The sequence below is a fragment of the Lampris incognitus genome, chromosome 20 (assembly GCF_029633865.1).
Source record: "Lampris incognitus isolate fLamInc1 chromosome 20, fLamInc1.hap2, whole genome shotgun sequence".
NCBI lineage: Eukaryota > Metazoa > Chordata > Actinopteri > Lampriformes > Lampridae > Lampris > Lampris incognitus.
In genome coordinates this window covers 21923202-21946312 of record NC_079230.1, presented here as the reverse complement: position 1 = coordinate 21946312, position 23111 = coordinate 21923202, and the positions used below count along the sequence as shown (strand labels likewise).

The window sequence follows — 23111 nt, the reverse complement described above, 5'->3', positions numbered from 1 at the left end:
CTTGGTCGGGTGTCCCTACAGACACAATTGGCCATGTCTGTGGGTGGGAAGCCGGTTGTGGGTATGTGTCCAGGTCGCTGCACTAGCGCCTCCTCTGGTCGGTCGGGGCGCCTGTTCAGGGGGGAGGGGGAACTGGGGGGGAATAGCGTGATCCTCCCACGCACTACATCCCCCTGGTGAACTCCTCACTGTCAGGTGAAAAGAAGCAGCTGGCGACTCCACATGTATCGGAGGAGGCATGCGGTAGTCTGCAGCCCTCCCCGGATCGGCAGAGGGGGTGGAGCAGCAAACGAGACGGCTCGGAAGAGTGGGATAATTGGTCAAGTACAATTCAGAGAAAACGGGGGGAAATACCCCCCCCCCAAAAAAAGAGCGCACAGATAAAAGAATGACAAACCCCAAGAAACTTCGAGAGCAGCTCCAGCACTTGCGTTGTGGCGTTGTACACGTCCCGCCAGTCATAGGGCGGTAACCCCGCCGGGCGGTCTTCCGGGGGTCCATTGTAGAGGAAGTTGGCCAGCAGTTCAGCTGTCCATTTTGTGCCATTGAGCCGCTGGTTGAGAGCAGCAGCAAAGAGTGGATTTGCCAGCAACGCCTGGGGAAGAAATAATGAGAACGTTTTTAGTTTCAGCTGGTCCTGGATGAAGCGGCGAAATGGCTGGACTAAACACAGAGCGGATGGAGTGAGTCTCTAAGAGGAAGCACAATGTTTCATAGCCTGCTGTGGTGTCTGAAAGAAAAAAAGAGAGGGAAAAAAGGAAGGCCCAGTATAACGTGTGGTGGTGCTCCCATTCATTTCCATGCTGAATTAATGAGGAGAAATAAGCTAGATGGCACTGTTGTTCTTCAGGCCCTGGGATGGCCACCAGCCTTTCTAAAACAGGCAGTCAATGCTCAAGTTCAGTATATGTATATGGATATGCATATAAACTCCTGCACACACACACACACACACACACACACACACACACACACACACACACACACACACACACACACACACACACACACACACACACACAAAATTCACTGAAGTAGTATTTGTCAGGCATGCACAGACACCTAAGGACCCAGGGGCTGGACAGTGATACAATAAAGTGTGCCAGCAGACAGACAGACACAGAATCTCATTCTGTTCCCCTTGTGTGATACAAGGCCTTGCAGTCATCAAATAGTTAATAAAGAGAATATGCTAATCTATATGCAAATATAACCTTGCCATTTCAGCCCCGTGTGTGTGTGTGTGTGTGTGTGTGTGTGTGTGTGTGTGTGTGTGTGTGTGTGTGTGTATTATGTGTGTGCGTGTATGTGCAGTGCACCTCAGACAATGGGTCTTACATAATAAGGTAATTTTTTCCCTGCCTCAACAATGGTTTGCATGCATTTCGCTCTATTTAGTCGCCACCGCCGATCGCTCCACTTCCACTCGGTAGTTTGTTATTTCTTGCGGCTATGAAATCAACACCCGTGTGCTAATTTGTAAATGGCAATGTTATTACAAGAACCATAATTAACAGATTATAATATGCTTGGCAGGGATTGCAGGGGAATATTTGAAAGGAATTTGAAATGCACAGATAGATAATGTGTTGTGGAATAATAGGTTTCCTGCGGTTTTGACCTTTTTGAAGTGAGAGGCTCACATTAGTAATTGCAGGACAAAACTGACTACTTCCGTCCAGGCGTTCTGAAAGTGGGGACCGGCTAGTTTATATTCAGATGTATTCTGGCCGGAGTGTTCTGTGGCATTTCAGTGTCAACACTTCTGATGATATTCCAGTTAACCTTAGGTCAAAGTGTCCAATGAAGTAATCTCAATGCCGCATTTGACCTTTTGGAAAATCAGTATATCCATCTTTGTTGGTCCGACGCTACAGCCACGACGCATTAAAGACGTGATTATCTTTATACTTGTGAGTCACCGTTAAACCGAAGTTGCTCATTTGCAAACAGTGCGGGCGTATTGCACTTGTGAAGAATACTGTATCGCTGGCATCGGAAGCCGAATCGTTCGAAACGTCCACTCAGCCATCAATTCTAGTGGCAAGGCAAGACCCCCACCAGCTAATGTTCAGTGGCATTTAGGCCAGAGAGCTGCAGCTACGCCATTTAACCTTAGTGGCCACGTGTCAAATGAAATTATCTAGGGTCTTCCTGTTAGAAGGGAGATGTAATAGTTGGCCTTTTAAAACAGGGAAAATGGTCAGGTCCCCACAGCAAAAAAAAAAAGCCCCAAAGAACTCAAACTAATCCTTTTTTTTTTTTTAAATGGCGCTCTTTACAGGTGCAACAACGCTTGTCCTCGGCGGTGTAGTCCCCCCCCCCTTTTTCTTCCCAATTGTATCCGCCCAATTACCCTCTTCGGAGCCCTCCTGGTCACTGCTCCACCCCCTCTGCCGATCCGGGGAGGGTTGCAGACTCCCACATGCCTCCTCCAATACATGGGGAGTCGCCAGCCGCTTCTTTTCACCTGACAGTGAGAAGTTTCGCCAGGGGGACGTAGCATGTGGGAGGATCAAGCTATTCCCCCCAGTTCCCCCTCCCCCTCAAACAGGCAGCCCAGCCGACCAGAGGAGGCTCTAGTGCAGCGACCAGGACACATACCCACATCCGGCTCCCCACCCGCAGACATGGCCAATTGTGTCTGTAGGGATGCCCAACCAAGCCGGAGGTAACACGGGGATTCGATCAGGTGATCCCCGTGTTGGTAGACAATGGAATAGGCCGCTATGCTACCCGGACGCTGGGCGGTGTATGTTAACTTCTGTGCTCCAAAGTGTATGGACACTCCCCTCCCTCAACAGTTATTGGGAACAGATATTTAATGTATTCTCACATATCTGTAAACAGACCATAAACCCTGATTTTCACACTGCCATCTTTGGCATACCACCCCCTAACTGTAAGGTCACAACTTTGCAGCATTTGCCTCATTACTAGCACGCAGACTTATCCTATTTAACTGGAAGTCGAATAAAGCGTCATCATTTTTGCAGTGGTTGAGGGAGGTGCTGTCCTTTCTACCTTTAGAAAAGCTCCGATATAAAATATGTAAAACCCGCAAAAACTTTACTTTTACCTAGAGTCCTTTCATAGACTTTATTGAAGGTTTTCCCTTTTATTGAATGTACTTTTTATTTAGCTGGTTGTAGCGAAAATACTTATAGATATATGTGTACAACTTTATATCGTCTTCAAAAATATGGTTATTATGTGGAATTGGAATAAGAAATCCCTGCATAGTCCTTTCTTTTTCTTTCTTTTTTTTTTAGCCTTGGGGGGGAGGGGGGATTCCTACATGTTTATTTTTGTTGTTGTTGTTGTTGTTGTTGTTGGTGTGCTTTGTATACCTGTTCCAAAAAACTTGAAAATTGGAAAATAAAGTTTTCAAAGTGTATGGACACTGTCAAGGTTGTTGTGAACCCAATAAGAATTTAAAAAAATAAGGCTGAACTTGTTTTTCCAGGTGAAATCTTTGAAACATCAGGTGAAACAGTTTGAGTTGAAAAAAAAAACACTTCAGTACTTGAAGCCATTTCATAGGATACGCACTGTCCTTCTTGTCAGGTCAAAACCCAAAATTTTACATCTCCGATGTGGTGCTGGTGGTGATGGTGATGGTAATTGCACCATCAATGTAAAAGGTGTCTGGGACCTTGAAGGACCTCTGAAGATGACAAACCCTCAGCCACCGGCTCTCGTAGAGAGAGGTGGAGAGGGAGCTCACTAGGCTGGGGAGAAAATGAAGACAAAGGAGGATTGCTGGCCCATTTGTGTAAAGGTTAGGGCTAGGGTAATGAATACCCCAGCTATATGGAGCTCCCAACGTCCGCTTCCCTCCAGCTGCCTGTAAGCTCATTTAGAGTGACACCAGAGTAATGTCAGCGCTAAGGAAATACAGGGAGCAGCGAGAGAGAGAGAGAGAGAGAGAGAGAGAGAGAGAGAGAGAGAGAGAGAGAGAGAGAGAGAGAGAGAGAGAGCAAGAGAGAGAGAGATAATGGGAAGGTATCAATGTACTCTCCTTTCCCAGATAATCCCCTCTGTCAGGATGAAAATTATCCTGCACTTATCCAGAACTTCTTCCCTCCTACCACTGCCATATCCCAGAGGAAGAGCAACACATTCATGTACACATAATATGTACAGTTTCACTTGGAAGGATGCAACTGGAAATGCAATAACGAAATAAATTGTTTATATTTGAGAAGCTTGGGTGGAGCAAAAGCCTTTTTTTTATTATGTCTATTTGCATTTTGAAGGAAGGGTAAATATCACTCGACATAATACAGATGGACAGTTTCAAATGCTTATTTCTAACTTTTTAAGCAATGGTTGGTCTGAGTGAGCCACTCCTCTCATGTGTCATTTTAGACACTGGGCATAACTGCAAGAAGAGTCTGTGCATGAAAATCTGTGTTTGAAGCTTAGATAAGAAATCGATTGGTAAGAAGTTATCTGGATTTCACCATTTTTCTATCATTTTGTATTTGTTGGTCATGATTGAAGAGCGCTGCAACTCCGTTATTCCCGAACGGGTATGACCGTGCCATCGCTCACCCTTATCTTTGGAGGAGTGAAAGTCCATCAACCGTTTGCCTGCGGCACGGAAAGGCTGGTTTTGATATTGGAGAACATAGAAAATGAATACATCTATGCCAAAATGAATGTAAATGTAGTACAACGACACATAAATACTGCATGAAATTATTTCGATTATTCTCAAATGTATTTTGAAATAATACAAACCTTGAACTGGTGCAGAATTGAAAAGGGTGGCTCATATGTATTGAAAACAATAACAGCCCAGCTTTGACATGTGCAATATCAGCCTCATGAGGGACATTCATCCGTCTATTAGATCCTTTTTATTGAGAGTACATCTCGATATAAAAATCACACCTAATTGGGTGCGATTGTTTTCTCAAAGCTATTCTTTTAAGGTCTTCTGGGGACATTAACTACGCTAGTTGAAGCTCTGCTCATTTTATGTACAAGCGGCATTTAATATCTAAGGCGTATGTTGTAGAAACAATACTGGGTGATTAAGCACCTTTTGTGAATCTAACAATAATGTATTGACAAACTGCATAAATAATTCATATTCAGTTGTCGAGTAGCACAGCTCACAAACCATATGCTAACTTCTCATAAAAATGTGATATCTGAGAAGTTTGCAAAAAGAAAGTAAAAAAAGAAAAGAAAAGGAGATCACATGTTGTACTTCTGAAAACCAGTTTAGGTGCAGAATCTTACCCGAAGAGTATTGACTTGGCGGCCATTTTGAAAGAAGTCCCACACACGTGGCCCGAGCTCATTCCAAGACTCAGCAAGCTCTCTCAATGTAGCCAGAGCACTAAATGTCCTATTTGCCTGGAAAGAGAAATGGGTACAATACAGTATTTAGCACTACGTATCAACTCGCCTCCCACCAGTCGAACGCGTACCCACTGAGCCTTTTCCATTCCTTTAGAGCCGAGTCAGACTTGAAAATGCAGCGCAGCAGCACATTTCACCAGTTCCCAGGAGAAACTCATCACATTCTAACACCTTCAACACCCCCGTGGTGACAAATGTAAATGGGGTTATTTACCCCTGAACACTGACTTGTAAACAATCCGACTACGTCGGGTGTGAAGAGGTCCTCCTGCGCCAGGATCGAGCAGCTCACTGTGAAGTCAGTGAGTTTCGCTCACACTCATTATCCCCACTCAATATTCTTGTCACAAAATTCCCGCTGTTTGCCTGTTGTTTGTTTTGTTTATGCAGTTATTAAAATGATGTTAATATCTTGGAGAGAAAAAAAAAAGTGTCATGAAAAATGCATGACGTTCCCCCCCAAAATGAACCTTCTCACTAGCTTTTTTATTGTTGGAGCATTATTCATTTTTCCAGCAAAAGGCCTCGCTCTGTGTATGATCTTTGGGTGTATTCTGAGCATCATCTACGGGTGTCCTTAAAACAATTTGAACTATTCTGTGCATATGCAACACTCAGCTGGTTCTCAATGCTGAAATTTTGACAAGACCAATTAAAGTTACAGTCCCAAACAGTGCTGTTTTAAACCTTATAATGGCTAAACATTCAATGAGCTAACACTAGTAGTACTTTTTTTTTCCAGGACACTCATGACTGCCAGGTATTTGTGAATTACATGGTTGTGTGTACAAACACAGCTACAGTTACCGTTTGTGTGTGCTCAGATCAGTGGTCTTCCTACTCCCAACCCCTCAGAACGCAACAGAAGGGCCACATGCACTTACTACAAGCTCGACCTCAACCCACTTTACTTCCTTTCATTCATCACTTTAGGCTCATCTAGTTGTGGGTATGGTTCCACAGCATTGGGAAAAAGCTTGCTTTGGCAGTATTTTCATCCTCTGCCATAGCCGCTTTAAACAATATACCCTGCTGAAAAGCTCTATCCAGACATGTCTATTTATGTGGCGTTGTAAGTCATGTGCAACCGCGTGTAGTATGTTGTAGTATGGGAATGAATGGATCCATTTGTAAATATGTATGGAGGTGTACTTGTGTTTTAATGAAAAAACTGGCAACAAATTCAGGCCAGTACATGTCTCTGTCTTTGGTGGGCGTCCTCTCCTGCGGATCATACCTCTTTGACCATTAGTCGAGCAGCATCTGTGTCGGGTGTGTAGAGGACCTTTCCTTGCAGTAAAGGCCTGAAGGTGCTCCAAATGAAGCGCAGACCAGGTGTGCCCTCCAGGGTGTCAATGAGAGTCTGGCAGAAGGCGCCTGGAGAGGACGAGACAGGAGAAACGATTCAAACCATGGCCCCCATGTCCTCCTCTTGTGTGCATTTTCTTTTTAACCTCCCCCCACTTAATCCAGGAAATAAAGGGAGCGCTAAGCTGATTCAGCAGCACAGAAATCACTCATACTGTAGCAACGTAGCCTCTGTGCAGGACGCACAATAGATCTGTCTGAAATTCAATTGTGGACACCTTTTTCTTATTTAAAAGTAGAGATACTGAACAGATGCTAACATATGTCTCATAAGAATATGTAACCATGGGGTGTCCGGATGGCATAGCGCTCTATTCCATTGCCTACCAACACGGGGATCGCCGGTTCCAATCCCCGTGTTACCTCTGGCTTTGTCAGGCGTCCCTACAGATACAGCTGGCCAAGTCTGCAAGTGGGAAGCCAGATGTGAGTATGTGTCCTGGTTGCTGCACCAGCGCCTCCTCTGGTCGGTTGAGGTGCCTGTTCAGGGGGGAAGGGGAACTGGGGGGAATAGCGTGATCCTCCCACACACTACATCCCCCTGGTGAAACTCCTCACTGTCAGGTGAAAAGAAGCGGCTGGTGACTCCACGTGTATCGGAGGAGGCATGTGGTAGTTTGCAGCCCTCCCCGGATCGGCAGAGGGGGTGGAGCAGCAACTGGGACGGCTCAGAAGAGTGAGCTAATTGGCCAAGTACAATTGGGGAGAAAAGGAAAAATCCAAATAAATTAATTAACTAATTAATTAACTAATTAATATTCGACATATACATTGGGGCACAAACTTGGCATTTTAAATTAAAAGAGTGAGAAAAGTCATTTAGAGACATGGGGGGGGGGGGTCGAACACAGCTGGTAGGTAAACCCAAATAAAAACACCTACCACTGCTGTATCTGACAACTCAGCAAACAAACCCAGTTGTTAAACAGCCACACACATTGCCCACGTGTAATACAAGTCACATATGAATTAAAAATAAATAAGGATGAATGACACAGCAACTCAAGTGCACACATTTACACTGTAAAGATTATTAATGCTGTCGCTGCAGTGCAAAACACACAACTCTGTCCCTTCCTCCGCAGACTTGATTAAATGGTGACTATCAAAACAATAAAAAAGTTAAGAGAGAGGGAGAGAGCAAAGTACTAAGACCAATAAGCAAATAAGAAAAAAGATTCAATGAAGCAAGGAAAGAAAAAAAAAGTCAATTTGCTCAAAGGCGGCAGGATCATAACTTATTTAACCTTTCTGCCACATTGTGAATATTGCCAGGTTGTGAGCATGCTGCAGAGGTTAAGAAACATGAAGACCTGCAGTGAAAGTGGGTGAGCGTGGCATAGCAAGCAACTTGAAGCAAAACTGTGTTGCTCGAACAAACATTAGGCTTTAGGCTGGTCTTGCAGCGTAGAAATCCACCAGACAGCTGGCCACAGCCTCCCAAGTTAATTGGCTGACATTTCTCCTTCTGCAAATGTACTTTTTAGAAAAGAAAAAAATTCTACACTCCGTTTTAAGTTTGGGTTTTATTGTACAAACTCTATTTCGTGTTTTTTTTAAGGATTGCAGTACAGACTACAGTAAAATGAGAAATATTAAAATGTGGTTTTATGAACAACATGGTAGCAAACAGAGAGACTTTCCGAGTCGAAAAAACTCATGGCTCAGTTTTTCAACAAACAGGTGTTGGGTATTTTAAGAGAAATTTCAGGAATGCCAATAGATCTAAAACAGCGATTGGGAACTGTGTCAGAGACAGGGAAAGAAATAAATCTTCAGAAATGAAGTTATCTGCAGGGAAAATGAGTAACCGGGGAGTCTACTGAGCATCAGCTAAGAGGAACGCCTCTGTAGTTCGTATCAGACGGGGGAGTTTTTTATTTTAATTACTCACATCAAAAGGAAAAAAAGGACTGAAGGAAATGGAAAATGCTTGAGGGAGTACAGTAAGAGAGCCAGGAGAAAAGACCAACAACCAACGTGTCCTTCTCCAGCCTTTGACCATGAAGAAGAGCCATCTCAAACCTTTGTTCATGCTAAACTGAAATTAATTTTACAAACGTATGGGTGATCTGTATAACCCAAGTGGAATATAGTTTGTGACTTGACTATGGATCGCCTGGAATTGACTAAAATAGTGATTTCATCATTTTAAAGTTACTGTTGTGATTAAAGCTACTACTGCTCATTCCAGTAGTTCAAGAGAATGGAACCTGAATGAGAATGAAGTTTAATCCAGTAGAAAATGATTGCCTGGTTGTTCAAATATTTTATATATGCCAAATGATGTTAGGTAGCATTTGCTGGCTGTCCTGCATAATGATTAAAACTTGCTTTACAGAAAACATAAAAGGCATCAAGACAAGATGTAAAAGCAACATAAGGCAATAAAAAGACATTTAAATACAATTGTAAAGATAGAAAAAAACCAGCCACTAAGGATGCACAAGCCAGTGCATTCTTAGTGCCGGTCCCAAGCCCGTATAAATGGGGAGGGTTGCATCAGGAAGGGCATCTGGTGTAAAATCTTTGCCAAATCAAATATGTGGATCATAAATAAGATTTCCATACCAGATCAGTCATGGCCCGGGTTACGAACGACTACCACTGGTACTGTTAACCAGCAGGGTGTCGGTGGAAACTATGCTACTGTTGGGCGAAGGAGAAGGAGAGGGGGAAGGCATGTCCAGAGGCGGCAAGAGAGGAGGAAGGGTAGAAGTATGGAGGTGAGAGTCAGAACTTTGAATGTTGTATGACTGGTAAAAGAAGAGAGCTGGCTGATATGATGGAAAGAAGAAAGGTAGGTATACTGTGTGTGCAAGAGACCAGGTGGAAGGGGAGTAAGGCCAGGAGTATGGAGGTGGGTTCAAACTCTTCTACCATGGTGCGAATGGGAGGAGAAATGGGATAGGGGTAATTCTGAAGGAAGATTATGTCAAGAGTGTGCTGGAGGTGAACAGTGTCAGGCAGAGTGATGAGTATGAAGCTGGAAATTGAAGGTATATTGACGAATGTTATCAGTGCATATGCCTCGCAAGTTGGGTGCGAGATGTAAGAGAAAGAAGAATTCTGGGGTGAGTTGGATGAAGTGGTGGAGAGTGTACCCAAGGAGGACATAGTGGTGATTGGAGCGGACTTCAATGGGCATGTTGGTGAAGGGAAAAGAGGTGATGAGGAGGTGATGGGTAAGTACGGTGTCAAGAAGAGAAATGTGGAAGGACAAATGGTGGTGGATGTTGAGAAAAGGATGGAAATAGCTGTGGTGAATACATATTACAAGAACATGTACAAGAGCGGAGGAAAGTGCACACAGGTGGACTATATCTTATGTAGAAGCCACGATCTAAAAGGGATTGGAGACTGCAAGGGGGTGACAGGGGAGAACGTAGCTAGGCAGCATCGGAAGGTGGTCTGTAGGATGACTTTGGAGACCAAGAAGAGGATGCGAATGAAGGCAGAGCCGAAGACCAAAGGGTGGAAGTTGAAGATGAAAGACTGTTGTGTGGAGTTCAGGCAGGAGTTAAGACAGACACCGGGTGGTAGTGAAGAGTTGCCAGATGGCTGGGCAAGCACTGCAGAAACAGTGAGGGAGACAGCTAGGAAGGTACTTGGTGTGTCATCAGGACAGAGGAAGGAAGACAAGGAGACTTGGTGGTGGAATGAGGAAGTACAGCAAATTATACAGGAGGCTGGCAAAGAAGAAGTGGGATAGTCAGAGAGATGAAGAAAGTAGACAGGAGTACAGGAGATGCAGCGTAAAGCAATGAGAGAGGTGGCAAAAGCAAAGGAAAAGGCGTATGGTGAGTTGTATGAGAGGTTAAACACTAAGGAAGGAGAAAAGGAATTGTACCGATTGGCTAAACAAGGGGACTGAGCTGGGAAGGATGTGCAGCAGGTTAGGGTGATCAAGGATAGAGATGGAAATGTGCTGACAAGTGAGGAGCGTGTGCTGAGAAGGTTGAAGGAGTACTTTGAAGGGCTGATGTATGAAGAAAATGAGAGAGAGAGAAGATTGGATGATGTGGGGATAGTGAATCAGGACAGTGGATTAGCAAAGAGGAAGTGAGGGCAGCTATGAAGAGGATGAAGAGTGGAAAGGCAGTTGGTCCTGATACCATACCTGTGGAGGCGTGGAGATGTTTAGGAGAGATGGCAGTGGAGTTTTTAAAGTGGCGGGTAACTGAGCTCAAATCTGTGTTTTGGGATACCCATACCCCAGGAAAACATATCAGTAACCACCCAGCCAATTCTGTATGATTAAAAATGTTGCAAAGTATATAAAACAAAGCTTCAAAAACGTGTAAAAATCTGAGGCATCCACTGGTTTCAGACTCTGGGGGCGTGGCACTGAAAGAAAGACGGCGACATCGCCAAAGAAGCTGGCCAAAAAATCAAGAAAGGAAAACGGGAAAAATACCCAAAAACGGTCTAACTCCGCAAATCAGTTCTATACATGGTTCAACACATTTTAACATGTCAACAGCAATACATCTCCCACATTTATAAAGTATTTTGAAGCAAAGCTGTCTTTAACTAAATTACTATTACTACTTTCGGCTGCTCTCGTTAGGGGTCGCCACAACGGATCATCCGTTTCTATTCTTCCTGTCTTCGGCATCTTCCTCTGTCACACCAGCCACCTGCATGTCTTCCCTCACCACATCCATAAACCTCCTCTTTGGCCTTCCTCTTTTCCTCTTCCCTGGCAGCTCCATATTCAGCATCCTTCTCCCAATATACCCAGCATCTCTCCTCCACACATGTCCAAGCCACATGTCCACATGTCCAAGCCATCTCAATCTTGCCTCTCTTACTTTGTCTCCAAACCATCCAACTTGAGCAGTTCCTCTAATATAATCGTTCCTAATCCTGTTCTACTTCGTCACTCCTAGTGAAAATCTTAGCATCTTCAACTCTGCCACCTCCAGCTCCACCTCCTGTCTTTTCGTCAGTGCCACTGTCTCCAAACCATATAACATAGCTGGTCTCACAACCATCTTGTAAACCTTCCCTTTAACTCTTGCTTATACCCTACTTGGAAAGTGAGAGGATGCCTGAGGAGTGGAGAAGAAGCACACCGGTACCGGTTTTCAAGAACAAGGGCGATGTGCAGAACTGTAGCAACTACAGAGGTATAAAGTTCATCAGCCACAGCATGAAGACATGGGAAAGAGTAACAGAAGCTAGGTTAAGAGGAGAGGTGACGATTAGCAAGCAGCAGTGTGGTTTCATGCCACGAAAGAGCCCCACAGATGCGATGTTTGCTTTGAGAATGTTGATTGAGAAGTATCGAGAAGGCCAGGAGTTACATCGTGTCTTTGTGGATTTAGAGAAAGCATATGACAGGGTGCCGAGAGAGGAGGTGTGGTATTGTATGAAGAAGTCGGGAGTTGCAGAGAAGTATGTAGGAGTGGTGCAGGATATGTATGAGGGAAGTGTGACAATGGTGAGGTGTGCGGTTGGAATGACAGATGGGTTCAACGTGGAGGTGGGATTACGTCAAGGATCGGCTCTGAGCCCTTTCTTGTTTGCAATGGTGATGGACAGGTTGAAGGACAAGATCAGGCAAGGAGTCTCTGTGGACTATGATGTTTGCAGATGACATTGTCATCTGCAGCAAGAGTAGGGTGCAGGCTGAGCAGAGCCTGGAGAGGTGAAGGCATGCACTGGAGAGAAGAGGAATGAAAGAATGAAAGTCAGTAGGAGAAAGACGGAATACATATGCATGAATGAGAGGGAGGACAGTGGAATGGTGAGGATGCAAGGAGTAGAGGTGACGAAGGCATATGAGTTTAAATACTTGGGGTCAACTATACAAAGTAATGGGGAGTGCAGAAGAGAGGTGAAGAAGAGAATGAAGGCAGGGTGGCGTGGGTGGAGAACATTGTCAGGAGTGATTTGCGACAGACGGGTTCCAGCAAGAGTTAAAGGGAAGGTTTACCAGATGGTTGTGAGACCAGCGATGTTATATGGTTTAGAGACTGTGGCACTGATGAAAAGACAGGAGGCGAAGCTGGAGGTGGCAGAGTTGAAAATGCTAGCAAGTGACAAAGAAGGACAGGACGGTTTGGAGACAAAGCAAGAGAGATGTTGGGTATATTGGAAGAAGGATGCTGAATATGGAGCTGCCAGGGAAGAGGAAAAGAGGAAGGCCAAAGAGGAGGTGGTGAGGGAGGACATGCAGGTGACTGGTGTGACAGAAGGCAGAGGACAGGAAGAAATGGAAACGGATGATCCGCCTTGCGAACCCTAATGGGAGCAGCCGAAAGTAGTAGTAGTAGTAGTAGTAGTAGTAAAGATAGAAAAAAATTAGGTACAATAGGAGAGTAAAAGTTACAGTGCAGTGTAAGATAATAATCAAAAGCTTCAAATTTGATTTAATAAAAAGCAGCAGCAAATGTAAGTCTCCAGGCTTGATTTAAAAGAACAGAGTTGCAGCAGACCTGCAGCTTTCTGTGGTGCCTAAAAACTGAAACCTGCCTCTCCATGTTTAGTTTTGACTTTGGAGACAGAAAGCAGACCTGTCCCAGATGATCTGAGTGGTCTGGATAGTTCATAATGTAGCAGAAGATCAGAAATTTATTTTGGTCCTAAACCATTCGGGCTTTATAAACCAAGAGCAGTATTTTAAAATAAATTCTTTAATGGACAGGGAGCCAGTGTAAAGACCTCAGAACTGGACTGATGTAAGTCACTTTTTTGGCCTTAGTAAGGACTCAAACAGTGGCATTCTGAATCAGCAGCAACTGTTTTGATTTTTTTTTTTTTAGACCTGTAAAGATGTTGTTACAGTAGTCAAGTCAACTGAAGATAAATGCACGGACAAGTATTTCCAAATCCTGCTGAGACGTAAGAACTTTAATGCTTGATATATTCTTCAGGTCACAGTAGGCTGACTTTGCAATTATCTTAATGTGGTTGTATAAATTCCAGTCCGAGTCCATGACTACACCAAGATTTCTGGCTTGGTTTGTGGTTTTTAACATTACCGATTGTAGCTGAGCACTGACTTTTAATCATTCTTCCTTGGTTCCAAAGACAATTACTTCAGTTTTATCTTTGTTTAATTGAAGAAAATTCTGAGTCATTCGATCGTTGATTTGTTCAATGCACTTACTCACTCGGTGCTTGTGTGGGATTATAGTCCCCTTGTGATATGGTTATGTATAGCTGCGTGTCATCTGCATAATTATGGCAGCATATTTTGCTGTTTTCCACAATTTGAACTAGTAGGAGCATACAGATGTTAGAGGAGGCTCCAGAATGGAGCCTTGCGGAACTCCACGGGTCATTTTTTCCACTCAGATTTGCAATTACCTATAGACACAAAGTAGTCCCAATCCTTTCAGTAGGATTCAAACCAGTTTAGTGCTGTGCCAGAAAGTCCCATCCAGTTTTCCAGTCGGTCTGGTAATATGTTGTGGTTGACTGTGTCAAATGCAGCACTGAGATCCAATAATAACAGGACTGAGATTCTGCCACTGTGTGTATTTAAGCAGATGTCATTAAAGACCTTAACAAGAGCAGTCTCAGTGCTGTGGTGCGGTCAAGATCTGAGGCCATGCAATTAGAAACATTTTTGAAAAAGCCTATTGGCAGAATGTCAAGGCAGCAGGAGAAGGGTTTCAGATGTTGTATAATGTCCTCCAAGTTTTTATGGTTGATAGGATCAAATTGTGCCATGCAATTTGAATAGATTTTAGGTGGACACAGGGACAACACATACCCCGTACCTAATATGGAGGCACTAACTGCCTGTCTAATTTTCTGAATATTGTCATTGAAGGAGGCAAATTCATTGCTGCCAGAGTAGGACTCCCTTACATTTCTGTTCCAAATTATAAGTGCAGTTTCTCTTTATAGATATCACAATGAATGGTAAAATTTGTTTTTCTCCACCTGTGTTCAGCTTTATGACATTATTTTTTCTATTCTGACCAGTGTGGAATATCTCCATGGAGATCTTTTATTACCAGAGACCACTTTCACCTTAGTGGGCACAATGGCATCAATAACATTTGTAATTTTAAGAGTTGAAATTATTTACAAGCTAATTGAATAAGACCAAGAGAGGGTGGGTGTGAAAGAAAAAGCTTTAATAAATATTTCACTGGTGCTTTCAGTGATATGCTGTTTTGTGATTACCTCTGATTATTTGTGCACACAGAGATAGTACTCTCAAAGAAAACACAGGAATGATCGGAGAGAGCGACATCAGTCACTATAACCTTAGCAATGTTCAGACTCTTGGAGATAATTAAGTCCAGCGTGTGCCCCTTGTTATCTGTGGGGCCCCGTGAGTCAGTTCATAGCTGTCAAGAATACAACACAATTCTTTAGTTCTTCTGTCTCTGGGGTTGTCAGCAATACTTGCACAATTATTTGAGATAGGCTGTGGCTGCTGGCGTTCAACTGGAGTTAGGTTAGATGAAGTAGCTGTGCACTTCCAGTACATTTTGTTCCTCCTGAAGCTGGTCAAAACAGGAATTGCAGACAATGGGGTTGCTCTTCGATGTCTGGGGTTGGCTGTAACAGCAGCAGATGGTCCATACCCAGTGAGCAGAGGGAGACATGAGCTGAAGGGGCGGGGGGTAAGGACCCAGTCATTCTTAGTAGTCAGTATGCTCTGTAATGCTGACTGCGGGGAGATTGCACTTGGTTTGTTTGGGTAGGTATGAGGGTTTGAGAGGCGAGGGGGGAGGAGGGGGGCTAGGAATGATACATGGTGTGGTCCTTGTTTTCCTGGGTAGAAACGATTACTGTACTTTTCCCAGATTTTCCCGACCCTTTCCAAATACTAGCAGTGAGCTGTTGGAGACCGTGGTTAGGTTGGCAGTAAGCATGTGAACCCCCACTCTGTTTAGATGAACACCATCCATTCTGAAATGGTTTTATTGCTGCCAGAATAGGTTGAAGTTGTCAATGAAGTTCAGTTTTTGAGTAGTGCATGCGGAGAAAAGCCAGGTATTTAATGCCAGCAAGCGGCTGAAATGTTCAATTCCTTTCCCTATAGTCGGAATTGGACCTGACAAAAATATCTGAGCTGGGACTCATTGTAGAATGTCCATTAGGTGTACGAAGTCTCTTTTTAACAACTCTGAGTCATGTATCATTCCAGGACAGGTGTCATTTGTTCCACATGTACAATAAATGTGTCCGTGCCCGGATGGTTGAATAACACTTGTGGCAGTGTTTGGACCATGTCACTAACCGTAGCGTTGGGTAGACAGATAGTTTTCAAAACTTTGCTTTTGACATGTCTTATTATAAGGTCACCTACCAGCAGAGCTGTCTTTGGTTTGATGTGTTGTCTAGCTTGGTTAACTTCTTTTTCAAATGTCTAGTGCATGTTCTGCTGTGATGCTCCTTTTTTTAATGATGTGACATTACCTTGAGCAACCATTGATCTGTTGTTTACCTCTGGGTGCCACCGAGACGCTCCTCAAGGGCTTAGCTGTCTCACAAAGGAAAAAAAAAAAGCTGTGTCATGGGCCATGGCTGCATGGGTCTTGGTGTAAGCTTCTGAGCTAGCGGTGCTAATGCTAGCTGTGGCATTACTATTGTGCTCACTGACAGGCAGCTCATCCAGAATAATAAACTTGTTCTCCAGCCATACCTCTGGTGAGACATTAATATGCTTGTTGTACTTGACTCTTCTTTTACCCCGGACGTCTGTCCAGAGCTCAGGGGTAAAACTACACTGCGGGGATAGAACAGGTCTTTGGTCTTGCTCCTTGGTTTAGCCGATGTGGTGTCGGTCTCAAGTGGGTTCAGGCTGGACCAGGGAATAGTGTCTGCATAGTCACCGGTGCAGGGCTCATTATGTTCGAAAGCCGCTTCGCAATGCGTTTCATATCCCTGATTCTGATCATCGGCCGGTTCCGTAACATCAGCTTGGGAAGCAGCAAACAGAGGGTCAATAAGTTTTTCACCCTCTTGTATTTGGTAGAACATAGAGATTATTTTTTCAAGCTCTCTGATTTTCTGGCTGAGCGTGGCGCAGCTGGTGCATTCAGAAGAGAGAGAAGAGAGGGGAGGCACTTTTCCCAAAGCCTTGAGACTGAAAATGGGAACATGGCTGTATTTCCAGAAATCAGACAAAAAGCTCCACGAGGAAGTACAAACAAACAAAAACAAAATCACCAATTATGGCCATGGCAGAGGGCTAAGTCCATACAGTTTTCACCACACACAGCAAAAGCACTATGGACTCCGAGACTCCAGCGTGATCAGGTCCATGCAACAATCGATGATCCAATAAAGTCCAGAAAACAGCACAGGCAAACCATAAAACCAATCAAAAGTTGTCAGAAGCTGTTAAAAGTTAAAAGTAATGTAAAGTTGCGGCAAAAAACTAGATTAAAAATATCAATTTATGACAGTCCTTCTAGCAGTAAAACGGTAACCCAATGCCAACCTAGGTAGTCAAAAATATTTAAATACTTTGTTTTTTATAACCATTTTAACACGTTCGCAATTTGTTTGCGAACATGTTAAAATGTTCAGACCCAAGGTTTGCACAACGAACATGTTCAATCTCTCTATGGCTGTAATTTTATTAAAATAATTATAATTAATTGGATTTCCCGATGTTCGTGTGCTCAGGTCGCTTTAGAACGCACCAATGCTTTGGTTCTTTATGGCGTCCCAGGAGCTGTGGTAAAAAGTGTGTTCAGCGGCCGACCAGTTGATCTTTGACACAACAGAGAGATGAGTTCATTATCACAGACAGCAAAGTGAAAAGGAAAAGATGCAGGACCAAGCAGATCTTCAGCAACACTGTCCAGTGAGAGCCGGGGAACGAGGGACCCCCGGATGTAACGGAGGAGGAGGAGGAGAGGAAAGAGACCTCTCAAATGAGTAGTAAGGTGCAAGATTTGTCAAACTTCGTTGACCTCCTCAGCAGCAGGTGTGCTAAACTGGAGACGGCTCTCCAGCAAAAGGAGGCCAGCAACATTAAGTTGCAGGCGGAGAAAGTCCCTCTGCATGGAGGAAGAAACACTCCTCTTTCAGAATGAAGCCCTCAGGGCTGAGTGTCTGATCAAAGATGAAGAGATATGGGCCGCTATTTGTGCCATGGAGAGGTGTGAACTTCTCCATGATGGTCGCCCATCTCCAGGTTGAGACATTAAATATGCGCCTCCAAAAGTTACAGGAGGAGAGAGCCCATCTTGAAGCCTATCGCCACAAGGAAGAAGACTGTCTCCTCGGCCACTTTCAGGGTCTGGAGGATATGGAGATGTTGAAAAGGAGCTGAGAGCAGCAAGCTGTATCGAAATGTACTACTCTGCTGAAAGAGAAGGAGGTGACACAGCTCCCAGCACCAGATTTGCTGGCCAAAGAGAGGGAGCACAAGAAGAAACTCCAGGCCAAAAAGGAGAGTGAGAAGGAGGAGAAAAAGTAGCAGAAAGAGGAGAAAATACACTTGGCTAAGATAGAGCAGGAGAGAGAGAAGGAGAAAGAACTTTTAAAAAAGAAAGAAAATGAGGAGCGAAAGAAGGACAAAAAAAAAACTCCTGAAAAAGGAGGAGAGCTCCACGGATGGCAGTAGAGATGACACAGACAGGTATGGATCACTGTGTGTCTAGTGGTAGATGGAAGAAACAATGCACATTATAGACAACAATACAACTTTACCATGTGTCTCAGTGAAATGGATCAAATAAATTTGCAGTAATGTCAGACAATCAGTGTACAGCGGTAGGATGTATTAAAGTGTATTAACAGCAGAATGACAAGCGTTTTCTACTTTACAGAGCTTCATCTAAGGGGAAAACATCCTCATCTGATGAAGAGGAGGAGAGGGCCAGGGCAGGAACACCCTCCCCTGTTGAAGAGGAGAGAAGGCGGGCACCCCCGTGGCCAAATCTATTAGGTACATGCAACATAATCACAAAATCATGGGCTAATATGCCACACAAAAAAAAAAAATCTTTGAAAAGAATCGTTTAAGAAGATTACTCCTATTGAAGAGGAGGAGGAAGAGGCAGAGGAGGTGATGGCCAAGGGGGAAACATCCTCCCCTGATGAAGAGGAGGAGGAGGGCAGGGCAGGAACACCCTCCCCTGATGAAGAGGAGGAGGAGGGCAGGGCAGGAACACCCTCCCCTGATAAAAAAGGAGGCGGCCAGGGCAGGAACCGAGCATAAGGTCAAGAGCAAGAAGGACCGTCTCCTGCACTTCTTTAGAAGGCTGAGGCATTTTTACCACTGATGTTCCCCCATTGATCTTGTCCTTTTCTCAGTTCAAACCCAATACCCAATGTTTAACAACTATGATAATTAAGGTGGACATGAAGCAGTCAATTAGGTTAACATAATTTATCAAATGTATTTCCACTCTAATCAACAAACAAACATGACAAATGTAAACATATAAAAGGATAAAGAAGCGCCATTAAATCTTTCGCGCCAAGGGTGCCACCATCTTGCAGTACTATAACCTGTGATGTCACGGGGTTGGTTGGCTTGGCTGAGTTCAACAGATACAATGGTAGAGAGTGAAAGATATGAGTGACATCATCAATAAAGGCATTTGATTGCACACAACTGGTATATTACCTTGTTATACACCATCACATGCAAGGGTTAAATTGGGATTTTTTATGTGGGGGGGGGGGGGGTCCTCTACGGTTTTCAGGGCCATGGGTGCGTGTGTGTGTGTGTGTGTGTGTGTGTGTGTGTGTGTGTGCATAGACTACAAAATCTGGTCGATATCATTTGGCAAACTGAATAAAATATAACAAGGTTAGACAAGCCTCTACTCTGAACACTGAAACGCGAATCTAAGTCATTCTAGATACTGTTGGCAGCGCACAAAACTACAATGACAATAAAATCTTTCTGTAAGTGCACTCTCCTGTGTATCTGTATCAATGGTGCTGTTACCACTAAAGAAGAGGATAATAATACAAACATGAATAGAACAGTCTCTTTGATAGTTACATTTATCTGGAATTAATTTATATTTAACAAATATACACAGACAGCCAACACTTATTCAAATGTCCAAACCTTTCCCTGACTGTTAGCTACCAAAAGATTGGAGGCAACCTGCTGCAAACTATCTTGTGTTAGTATGATGTTGTCAAAATGAAAAATTAAGCAGAATATCGGTGCAATTTACATTCTGTAATTAAAACTGTCAGTTTCTGGCCTATTTTTCTCCCTACCTTGCCATCCACCAATACCACATACTGGATGGTTCATATCTATTTATAGTCACAACATTAAGCCTAGCAAAATGGCCTTGGCTGCTGAGATGACTACCATACCTAGCTAGCTAGCTAGCTAAATTAAGCTACTTGGCTGTCTGAGGATATGATGAGTTTGCCTTGATTTAAAACTGAAATACTTGAGGATAATGTACATTGTTGCCTGTTTGTAGTTAAGTTTACAGCTACTACTACTTTCGGCTGCTCCTGTTAGGGGTCGCCACAGCGGATCATCCATTTCCATTTCTTCCTGTCTTCTGCATCTTCCTCTGTTACACCAGCCACCTGCATGTCTTCCCTCACCACATCCATAAACCTCCTCTTTGGCCTTCCTCTTTTCCTCTTCCCTGGCAGCTCCATATTCAGCATCCTTCTCCCAATATACCCAGCATCTCTCCTCCACACGTCCAAACCATCTCAATCTTGCCTCTTGCTTTGTCTCCAAACCGTCCAACTTGAGCTGTCCCTCTAATATAATCATTCCTAATCCTGTCCTTCTTCATTACTCCCAATGAAAGTTAAGTTTACATCAATTTCCTAAAATATCAATGATGATAGAAAAGACATGGTTTAGCGGGAACATCAGAAGAATTGCGTGGTATACTCATTCGTGTCACGGTGAGGATATGTTTCCACCGGTTAATAAAGTCATGACGACAACACCGGTAACACCGGACAACTGGTAACTGGACATTTTCTTTGGGGGTGCGACTTCGCCTGGTCCCACATGAGCCAGATACAGCAGCTGGTGGATACGATGGTTAGCTCGCCGCTGACCGCAAAAGTGATTATGCAAACATCATTTTAAACTCAAAAAAGCATGACTTGTTGTTTATTTGAATGGCCAGCAGGTAAGAGATGTATTCTTTTAACAGTATTCTTTTTTAGGCAGAGTAAAAATGTACGACGGACATTTTTTTTTCTCTTGCTGGTGCTCAACTCCGCCTAATGACATTTGAGATGCTATGCGGCGGTGCTGAGCCCTGGCCCAATTTAATCCCTGTCAAGCAGCAGCGGTGGGCTGTCAAGGCCATCAGGGCCTTCTCCGCTGGCCCCGTCAAAATCAAAATCATAATTTGTTTTTCATAGTTAAATTGAACTTTGCCTGAAATGTGTCTGAATTCAATCAATTGTTTTCTCGTGGGGCTGAGCAGGGATTACTTCTATCATCTGAACACACCACAGCTCCTTCGACCAGCACTAGTGGTAATGCTAGCTTTTCCTTGAAGCCCGAAGCTGCAAACTGATTATCACTTTGAGCGACCGTATCATCAGCCAATCAAATTTTGATGCATAGTGACAGAAGGCCCCAGGGCCCTGTGATGTATCCCTGCTAGCCCAGGTGTCGTCATCAACTTTGAGCTTGAGCTTTTGGCAGGTTGTGAGCGAGGCCCCCGCATTTACAGCTACTGACGACCTTGTTGCCAATCTACTTCATGTTTTTTGCGAATCTGGTAGGATTGTCTGCATTTTTTTTTCTAAATTTATTCCCAATTTTTCCCTTTTTCTCTCAATTTAGTGGCCAATCACTCCCTATTTTAATTCAAACACCCACCCTCGTACTGCATGTGTTCGCCAACTGCATCTCTCCGGCCGGCAGTCTCGAAGGAGACGCCTCGCCACTTTCGTGACAAGTCAACTCCAGGCCGAACCACTGCTTTTTCCGACACACAGAGACGCATTCATGTGATGAACACAAGCCGACTCCGCCCCCCTCCCGAAGACACCGTTGCCAATTATTGCTGCTTCATCGGGTCCGGCCATATTCGGATCTGACGAGACCAAGGCACGAACCCCAGTCCCCAGTGGGCAACTACATCGACACAAAGCCAATGCATAGACCACTACACCACCGCAGACCCCAATTGATTGTCTGCATTGTTGTTTTTTTTTACACATTCTCCCAAACATACTAAATTACTGGATGAATTTTGTGAGAGAAGTCAGTTTTATTTATATAGTCAAGTTAACTTTATCAAAAATCACAAATTACACATTTTCCTCAGTGGGCTTTATAGACACAACATCCTGTCCTTAGACCCTCTCATCAGATAAGGAGCCACTCCCTAAAAAAAAAAAAAAACTTAAGAGGGAGAAAAAATAGGAAGAAACCTCAGGGAGAACAACAGAGGAGGGATCTCTTTTCCAAGATGGACAGACATGCAATGGATGTTGTGTTTATACAATTGACAGAATACAACATTGAAAGAGGATAACAGAACTATAATGGAATTATAAAAATTATGAAGAATATGATGAGGAGGAGGCCAAGCAGTGTCCAGACACCACTGTAACAGCCCAGGACCTGAGGCACGCGACCGCCATCACCATTAAAAAAAAAAAGCAAGTATGATGAAGGAGACACAAAGCAGTGTCCAGGTGATGACCACCATCACCACGGAGACCAGGGAGGAGGACAGACTGCACGTGCACACAAGGGAGACTCACATCACACCATTCACATACACAGAAGAACAGAAAGGAGAAGACATCATTCAGAGAGAGAGAATGTTTGAACATTTTTGTGCAGGGAGATAGTACTCTCAAAGAAAACACAGAAATGATCAGAGAGCAAAATCAGTCACTACAACCTTAAAAATGTTAAGACCCTTGGAGATCATTTAAGTCCAAAGTGTGCTGCTTGTTGTGTTTGGGCTCCGTCACATGCTGAGTCAGTCCATAGTTATCAAGAACACAACACAGAAGAACTGATTACCCAGTTTTCCCTATTAGGGATATTTAAGCGGCCATTTTTAGTGCAATTAAATGTTAGGGTTTCTGACCGCCGGCCATCTTTAACAGGTGCTCCTGGGAGGTCCATGTGCTGAGAGCTAATGGCCACCCCTTAGTCTGGCCAGCTGTTACCTCCGAAAGTCCGCACAGCTGCTGCTTCCTCTAATCACAACAATTTTAATACAAGAACTGTGTGACACACGGCTCAGCAGCTTTTTTTTTTAACTCAATACAGTAGATATACTAATATTTCTGAGTGCCTTTGAAATATTTCCACCTCTTAATTGGGCATTTCTCAGACATTGTAGAAAATGTAAAATGCCTCAACATCAAGCTGAAGTCCTGACATTTACCCTCAGATTCATCAAAGCGCATGCAAACAAGTGGCAGGCCCTTAAAAACAAAAACAAAAAAAAGAAAAC

At 43.8% G+C, this 23111-nt stretch overlaps 1 protein-coding gene across 1 annotated transcript in view; it reads right to left on the bottom strand.

Annotated features, from left to right (window-relative positions):
* Positions 1-23111, bottom strand: part of LOC130130640 (phospholipid-transporting ATPase ABCA1-like) — a 302901-nt gene that overhangs the window by 234321 nt on the left and 45469 nt on the right. Inside the window, exons 9-11 of the mRNA XM_056300397.1 lie at positions 6614-6753; positions 5254-5370; positions 398-595 (exon numbers count right to left, since the gene is read on the bottom strand). Coding sequence (XP_056156372.1) covers positions 398-595; positions 5254-5370; positions 6614-6753 — 455 coding nt within the window. The remainder of the gene's footprint in view (positions 1-397; positions 596-5253; positions 5371-6613; positions 6754-23111) is intronic.